The sequence below is a fragment of the Haliotis rubra genome, unplaced genomic scaffold, assembly GCF_003918875.1.
Source record: "Haliotis rubra isolate DU_JTF1 unplaced genomic scaffold, ASM391887v1 Scf89, whole genome shotgun sequence".
In the NCBI taxonomy this organism is placed as follows: domain Eukaryota; kingdom Metazoa; phylum Mollusca; class Gastropoda; order Lepetellida; family Haliotidae; genus Haliotis; species Haliotis rubra.
Window position 1 is genome coordinate 1,089,800 of NW_025767623.1, and position 8,766 is coordinate 1,098,565.

Below are 8,766 nucleotides of genomic sequence, written 5' to 3' on the forward strand. Positions count from 1 at the left end.
TTGGACAAGCATGGTTCACTGTTTTCTTGATGAATATCTCATTTTGACGCTGGGAAATGCGAAAGTCATTATATTATTCTCTTGGTACGACTTTTAAAACAAATATCCCAGTAAATAAATATTTTCAATGGAGACATTTAAGAGATTAACCTGTGGCAGAAGAATAGTATCTCTTCTGAATCAAAGTGGAGACCTTGAGATATTTCACAAAACTGTTGTTATTTCTGGGTTGTTACACTTTATTTTTTTATTCACTTATTTCTCTTTCTACAATTTCATGTGTACGTTTAGACAGTACTTTCTTTACAAACGCCACCAGAATAAGGAAAGTGATGGAAAACAAGATGCTCTCCGCAAATAAAATATAACTGTACCACATTGGTGAATAAAGAGCCATCGTGACGCCAATGATCTGAGGGTTAGCAAGTCCGCCAAGACTCAAGGCAACATAAATAACTCCCATCAGCTTCCCTGAGAGCTGAACCAGTTCCTTCTCTGTCCATGTGAGACTTGCAGGGAACACCACTGAGATCGCCAGCCCAATACCAACAATGCTGATCCAGATACCTGTACCAAATCCATAGGTGGCTGACAGAAGGAGACCGAGCTGGGACATGCAGAGGACCACACAACAGATGGTGAAGAACTGGGTGTGTGTGACGAAACTGATGAGGATGATGCCAACCCCTCTCCCTGCAGTGTAGGATCCCCAGAAGGCGGAAGACAGGCGTCCACCATATTTCTTGGTCCAATTCATCTGCTTCACGACAAACAAAGCCAGGAAAGATGGAGAGGTGTCCTCTACCTCGTCCAAGAAGAAGTAGAAGAGAGCAAAGAGTGCCAAGGTGATGATGAGGAGATGTCGAGGGAGGGTTCTCTTCTTCCTCATGGGACCTTCTTCCTCCTCCTCTTCATGGTCCTTGATTCCCTTTTGTGTGTCCTTTCGTCTAATGTTACTTGTACCCTTGTTTCTTTCGTGGGAATATTTGATGAGGAATGCAAACGAAAATATTCCTGAAGGAATTGCAACGATGAGGAAGCCATAATGGATGTTACTCTTTGTTCTGGGAGCTGGAGTACCGGTCATGGCCATGGTTGATGTATTGTAAATGGTACTGGTTGGAGTGAACGTATAGTTGGCGGTGATCCAGGTTGTTTCTTCAAGTTCCTCGGAAAGGAATGGTTCAAGGACGAAGGGTGAGAGTGTTGCCCCAAGAGAGAAGGAGAAATGCAGTGCCTGCATGAAGGGTTTGCCCTTGTCGCCCCACTCCTCCACGATCTCCACATTCATGCCTAAAATGGAAGTAGGAGGAAAAGGTGAGTAATGAAGTGTGAGATAGGTTTTACAATAAAGCAATGAATGCACATGCGAATGCTTTGGTTGGTTTCGATACATGTGGTTTTCCCTGGATCTGAAAACATTTGTAGCCATCTTGTGTGTGTGGAGGAACATGGACCAATTGGACCCGTAAGTAGGTCACGGTACTGCGTGAGACCTTAGTACTTCCTGTGACAAACAACGTTTCATACCTTTTTGAATGGTCCCATGGTTGTCAGTTGACAGTAAGGAACCGATAATCCTTGCAGGAATAACAAATTTCCGATCTAACCATCCCCAAATTAGCCACCTATTACGACTGTCAACTGCTGTGACAGCCAAGCATGGTTGTACACTTGGTCTGGTTTAGTAAAGTCATATTTGGAACCAGAACTGGTTCTTGATTATACGCTTGTCACCGGAAATCTGATACCGGAAGTAAGCTGGTCACCGTCTCGTATATCGCAAGTCGGCGCGCGCAAAGGGAGCCGGGAACCAGCTTAGTACCGGAAGTAGCGCCATCTTGTGCTTGTGGAGAGAGACTGACGAGGAGTGGTCAGGAAAAGCAACATGTGTAGGGTAGTGTCTTACCTGACCTGGCAGCACCTATAACCAGCTCGTGGAACAGGAACATCATGACCATTGTCCAGTACACAGAACACCAGGGGATGATTGCACACGTCACAGCATACAGGAAGGATGACACAAACATAACCAAATAGCGGTTGAATCTGTCATAGAGGGCACCACCAAACAAATTTCCCGTTACACCCCCAACGGCCGCAGCTGTGAAGAAGGCGGCACCCTTGCTTGTGCCAACTCCGGTGATCTGCTGAAGGTCGAGGAACGCTGGTCCCTTCAGTCCAACTATCCATCCCTATTAGATACAGATTTATAGTAGGAAGTATAGTTAGATTACACAACATTTATGTTAGGAAATGATGGACTGTCCATTTTCTTATCAATCTTGCTTGAAAGAATGCATAACGTATTGAGAAATGCTCACAAGTTTATCGGCCAATGGACACAGCTGCATATCGCATTGCAGTGTGAAGAATTTCTGTATGATTCCTTCTGTAGACAAGCTTTTGAAGACCGGTCACCAAAGTTTCTGACGATTGGTTAGAGCTTGTCTTTGTATCCTATACTAACGCGCATATACTGAATTTGAAGACAACATATCAGAACGGATCGTGACATACTCATACCTGAACCTGGATTGCAAAAGCCTGATAAAAGAGATGTTCGGTTTTTGTCTGTTATATGTAGCAGATGTTTGTACTTTCGAACTTTATAACTGTTGCTTATGAATAATCTTACCTGACATTGTGAATGGACTCTTTAAGAGGACATATGTTATGATTATGTCCTTTTGCAAAGGTGATCCTGACCTTAAACAAGTACATTCATATAGTTGGCATGTTCAATACCGCTTTAAGCAATATTCCAACAATATCACGGCGGGGGACTCCAGAGATGGGCTTCACACATTGTACACATGTGAGGAATCAAAACCGGTCACCCTGTACCAAGTACAAAATGCCGTGAACTCGGAGAACCTCTCTGTCGTCATTCATAGGGGATTCATTTCACTGATGATAAAAATATATATATATATATGTCACTGCCAATACATTCATCACCACCCAATGCTATGGAATCCAAGAAGGGACGTAGTCGCCCTCACAAAAACAAGCAACAAGTGGCAAATTTAACCAATTTGGTACAATGCAACAACGCGACATTTTGGACATTTGTTGCATTGTCGCCCCATCTAAGATGTGTACAAAAAGCCTTAAAATGCGCGATAAAGCCACAATGTCCTTACAGAGGATAAAGACAGGAGATGTCCCACTTACAAAAACAAGCAAAAGGTAACAAAATTAAACAATGTGGGACAATGCAAAAACGTCATTTGTCGCATTGTCGACCCAACTAAGATGTGTACAAAAAGCCTTAAAATGCGACAACGCGACAATGTCCCTTCTAGGATTCCATACAATATTCTTCTAAAACCACTTACAGAGGAAAAAGACACGAGATACAGCCCAAGCATGTACTGGAGTTTCCTTCTGAACACAGTGCTTTCAAACTTGACCATGATGCGCTGCAGAAGGGAAGTCTTCTCTCGAGTCACATCCGGGTCTTGGCTTGAATCTAAGACGTCCATCAGTCTGCATAACACAATTCAGTTTGGTATTAATTAATTACTTTCAAAAAAATATTTTTCAGTATTCACAAACACAGGAAATATTGCCGTTATGATGGACATACACGTATTCAGATGATAAGCTATCGGGAATGATATTGGGTAAATGAAAGGCATGATCAGGAAGTCAGAGCAAGGATTACAGAGTTGTGTACAGTAAAGTTTAGGACTTTTGTTTTGCTGTGAGTTTGTTTGTTATTCATTGATTACTTTCAGAAAAATATTGTTTCAATATTTATCGTTGATAAGGGTACGCCATGGTATATTCATCACACTCAGCACATGTTGCCGTCATGGTGGATATATACGTATTCAGATAATATTGACAAGACCCATCTTTATGGATGACAATGCCAGGCCTCACAGAGCACGTGCTGTCTGTCACCCAGTTCTTGCAACAGAATGAGCCATGAGTCCAGATCTCAATCACAGTTTTTTCAGTGAGATTCACCTGAACCCAGAAAGCTTGACGCTGTCTTGAACACTCTTTGGATGATGGTCGGCCACGTCGTATAGAGTGAGTGAGTGTAGTTTTCCTCCGCTTTTAGTAATATTACAGCAATATCACAGTGGGGGACTCAAGAAATGGGCTTCACGCATTGTACCCATGTGGGGAAACGAACCTGGGTCTTCGGCGTGACGAGCAAACGCTTTAACCACTAGGCTACCCCACCGTCCTACGTCCTATAGATATGTGCATTATGGTGGCATCACAGATTAGGATTTTAGTGAGTGAGTGAGTGAGTATGATTTTACTACTCCTCGAGGGCACCGGAAACGGACTTCACTTTTTGTTCCTATTTAAGTGAGTGAGTTTGGTTTTACGCCGCTTTTAGCAATATACCAGCTATATCATGGCGGGGGGACACCAGAAATGGGCTTCACTCATTGTACCCATGTGAGGAATCGAACCCGGGTCTTCGGCGTGGCTTACACCACTAGGCCACCCCACCGCCCCCTGTTCCTGTTTAAACTACATCACTGTGTGTCGTATTATATTTATAGCCTTGAATTTTATGTTCATTATGTCGGAAGTTGAATTATTTTTACTGTCAAAAAGAACAAAAAATTGTTCTAAATGTCTTTGATATTCCGAAAATTGTACGGATATGGACATTTTATTAATTCATTGCAGGAAGCACGACTGCCAACATACTGTCCTTGAAACGTGATAACCATTTGTACTTGTAAACGGATCCGTTTAAATTTTAATCACACTCTTTTCGTATCACAATATACTGATGGAAAGGATAAAACTCTTCAGGGACTTGCTAGCAGGAATATCAACTGTATGTAAACTTAGTATGGCTTGACACAATATACACAATCACAATTTTACATAACCTGCAGCATGTTTAGGATGTCATACCGACCTTGAAACAAATATATCCCAAACAGCCAATACTAATCTGAAAAATGGAAGAAAGACTTGTGTATGTGACTGTCTTCTCTCTCTCTCTCTCTCTCTCTCTCTCTCTCTCTCTCTCTCTCTCTCTCTCTCTCTCTCTCTCTCTCTCTCTCTCTCTCTCTCTCTCTCTCTCTCTCTCTCTCTCTCTCTCTCTCTCTCCCTGTCCCTCTCCCTCTCCCCCTCTCTCTCTCTCTCTCTCTCTCGTTCTCTCTCTCTCTCTCTCTCTCTCTCTCTCTCTCTCTCTCTCTCTCTCTCGTCTCTCGTCTCGTCTCTTGGAGATATATCACATGTACATTTGTCATATTGGAGATCTATGATTTGTATTTTTGTCATATTTGGAGATATATCACTTGTACATTTGTCATATTTGGAGATATATCACTTGTACATTTGTCATATTTGGAGATCTATGATTTGTACATTTGTCATATTTGGAGATATATCACTTGTACATTTGTCATATTTGGAGACTTGTACATTTCTGCTCTTGATGGGAGTGCTAGCGCTGTATGACATGGCGCCAGGGTGGCGGGTCATCTAAAGTAGATTCTGTAAAACAGATTTGCTGCCGTTGGAAACGTTTCAACGATTTTGATTGAATCTATCTCCTTTGGACCTCCTTGGTTGTATCTTTGTAGAGCTTATTGAGGACTAACAGTTTTATCCCATACTGAGCGAAGTCAACATCTTGGCCACCAGTCAGCCGTTTTAGTCTTCTTTCACATTTAGTCCCTTGAACATGTCTGAAATTGGTTATATACTACCCATCAAATGTTTGGGCTCACTCAAAGCATTCACTATATCTTATGTCTATATATATATATATATATATATATATATATATATATATATATATATATATAGTTACATCGAAGATGAATTTCTCCACTGACTTGGGGGAACCAACTGCAAACTTTATGCAGATGAATTGCACAAGGATCATGCATGAAATTGCTGAAAAACAGCAAATATCGTGCATGTGAACAGCTACGTTTTGGTGTAAAGTTTCATCATTTGTTGAACTCATGACAATAATCTTTTCAACGTTATGAATTTGTTTTACAATACATCAGTTCATGTGTAAACAGTGTTGAGTATTTTGCAAAATTTAGTTTAGAACAGTTGATTGAAATAAGTGGCTACATTTACACTAGTGAGTCTAAACTTTTGATGGGTAGTATATGAGCACAACAGTGAATGCTGGGATACAGTGAGTGAGTGAGTGAGTTTAGCTTTACGCCGCTTTTAGCAATATTCCACAATATTCCAGCAATACCACGGCGGGGGACACCAGAAATGGGCTTTGCACATTGTTCCCATGTGGGGACCACCTAAACCCGTTAGTGGCCTTTCATGACAGGCATGGGTTGATGAAGGCAAATTTTAACCCAGATCATCAGGGATCAGAAACACAACCAGGTTCGATTCCCCATATGGGTACAATGTGTCTACCCATTCCTGGTGTCTCCCGGTGTGATATTTCTGGAATATTATTCACTCAACTCACCCATGGGATATCGCCAGGTCGCCCTTATCCATCAGCACAGGTGCCTCTGTGTCCGTGAGTACAGCGGTCATGTAAAGGTCCTTCAGCAGGGCACAGAGAGTGTACAATTAATACCTCAGTCATGTATACATGGCTGATGATCTTCGCCATATAAGTCATATAATAGTCATATATTCCCTTGTTAATAACTACATGATAGAATACAACAGGTGTCGTATCATGGCCGACATGATGGTAATGTGATTCTTGCAGGACTGTATTCACCTACATGTGTGTGCTTCTACCTACTGAGACGTTTCATTTCAATGTACATTGTTGATTATGCTTTATAAAATTATCTAGTTTTGGATGTCGTTGAACATCCAGCAACAATTGTGTATTACTATGTTCACAGACTACCAAGGCTTTGCATGCAACTCACAGATGACAGAAAACGTGGTTGGGCGATGTAGCGGCGAACAGTTTGCCATTGCAACGATTCTTGACAATTATTGGAATGGCGGCTTTGGAATGTATATTTATTTGTTTGCATGTTTGTTTAACACCGAGCTTAGCATCATTCCAACTATATGGCGGAGGTCTGTATGTAATCGAGTCTGGACCAGACAATCCAGTGATCAACAGCATGGGCATCAATCTACGCAATTGGGGGATTCGTGTCCACCAGATCATCAGACTGACCACCCGATCCCGCTGGGGGGAATGTAGTCTAGTGGTTAAAGCGCTCGCTCGCCCGCCAAAGACCTGGGTTCAATTCCCCACATGGGTACAATGTGTGAAGCCCATTTCTGCTGTAGCGCGCCGTGATGTTGCTGGAATATTGGTGAATGCGGCGTAAAACTAAACTCAGTCACTCTCCATTGTGTCCCCGGTTCCCAATATTTGTGTGGGTAGAAGAGCCCCACTATGTATGCCGACATGTGAAAGGTAGATCGTCACCTGTGCTCGTTACTAAATACACATATGCATATACACTGAGTCAAAACCAGTGCTCAAAAGAAACTAGTTACATAAAATTCTACCATGGCTACGTGAAATGCTCGAATTTGATTGGTCAATCAATAAAATCAGACGGTATCAATTTGGATTGAAAATGCGTCTGATTTCACGGCACTTCACTGCGCATGGATACAACACTGCCGCACTACTTCAGCTTGGCCCCCAACATGACTAAAGTACTGTCGGAAATGCTAGAAAAATGCTTTTTGACTTATATTTAAAATTCAGAGGTATTACAGTTACTTAAATAACAAATATCACTTTAAGAAACATCTACCTAATGTAGACCGAGGGAATAAATTTTGAGACATGCCCTAAAATGTGTTTTTACTGATGAAAATACCAAATACTTAGAAAAATAACCGGTAGTGGGACGTTATTTGATACAAACATTAACTGCCTGTGTTACGTCATCAGCATCCACGGTATCGACAGGTGAAATTGACACCTGAGCACACGCTCGGGCGAGGGGTCATCTCAATAGATGTTTTCTTCAAAATGTTGAATATGTGTACATATAGTATACGTATTGGTTATGTAAGGGATCATTTGTGTATGTGTGTTTGTTTTGAAATAAACATACGAATTACTGTACATTGGAAAGAATCCTATCATTTGTGTTATCTTGATTGTAGAAATGTGCAACGTTTTTTGCATGTCAACAGTATATTTCATTGCAAAAATATAAATGTAATTCGGTCAGTTGAATCTAGTTGTGAACACTGGCCAAAGATTTAACGAAGTCACTGGGGTAGCTTCTTTAGAATATATATATTCTTCTTCTCATAAACTTTGTAGACCGCCCGTCTAAGTACTCCCTTGACAAAGTTGTCAAGGATGGTTTTACGTCCCGGTTTCGCTTTTGGGACGGTCCCTGTCTTGTCTGATTTGTTTACAATATTTTAAACTTGTTGGTAAGACATACCAACAGCTCTACAAGTTATGTAATAAACCCTTTCTAAACTAATGAAAGGTTTACCTCTGTCTTTTTCAAGCACAAAAAACTTATAAACCTTTGTAACAATTGACTGCTAATAGTTGGCCTTAGTGGACGCTGTGATAAAGATGTGCATGCATGACGGGAAACTTATTTATCAAGACTTAACATTTATATTAATATTTCTTGAATAAAGAAACGATAATTAAGTAAAGTAACACAAACATTCAACATTTATTTGTTAAAGAAAAACGTTGATTCATATTTTTACACCACCTGTATTATTAGCATAAATGTAAAGACTATTTCAGATTTCTGTTGTTGAACTCTGAAAAAATCCTAAGTTGCTGTTTTGGTACCATATTCTCTCCTGTAAACTGCCCTTTAA

General features: G+C 41.0%; 1 protein-coding gene across 1 annotated transcript; it reads right to left on the bottom strand.

Moving 5' to 3' along the window:
• Positions 1–247: 247 nt before the first annotated feature.
• Positions 248–2,030, bottom strand: LOC124263596 (sodium-dependent glucose transporter 1B-like). Its single transcript, XM_046698248.1, has 2 exons — positions 1,910–2,030; positions 248–1,293 (listed from the first exon to the last, which is right to left on the bottom strand). Exons 1-2 carry the CDS (start codon positions 2,028–2,030, stop codon positions 248–250), a joined length of 1,167 nt encoding a protein of 388 aa, XP_046554204.1.
• Positions 2,031–8,766: the final 6,736 nt, after the last annotated feature.

What these genes read in the sequence shown, in the direction of transcription:
- LOC124263596 (XM_046698248.1), bottom strand. Translation starts at nt 2,030, where the DNA reads ATGTTTGTGTCATCCTTCCTGTATGCTGTGACGTGTGCAATCATCCCC. An exon ending in TATAGGTGCTGCCAGGTCAG is followed by an intron (nt 1,294 to 1,909) that starts GTAAGACACTAC and finishes CTTCCATTTTAG; the next exon opens with GCATGAATGTGGAGATCGTG.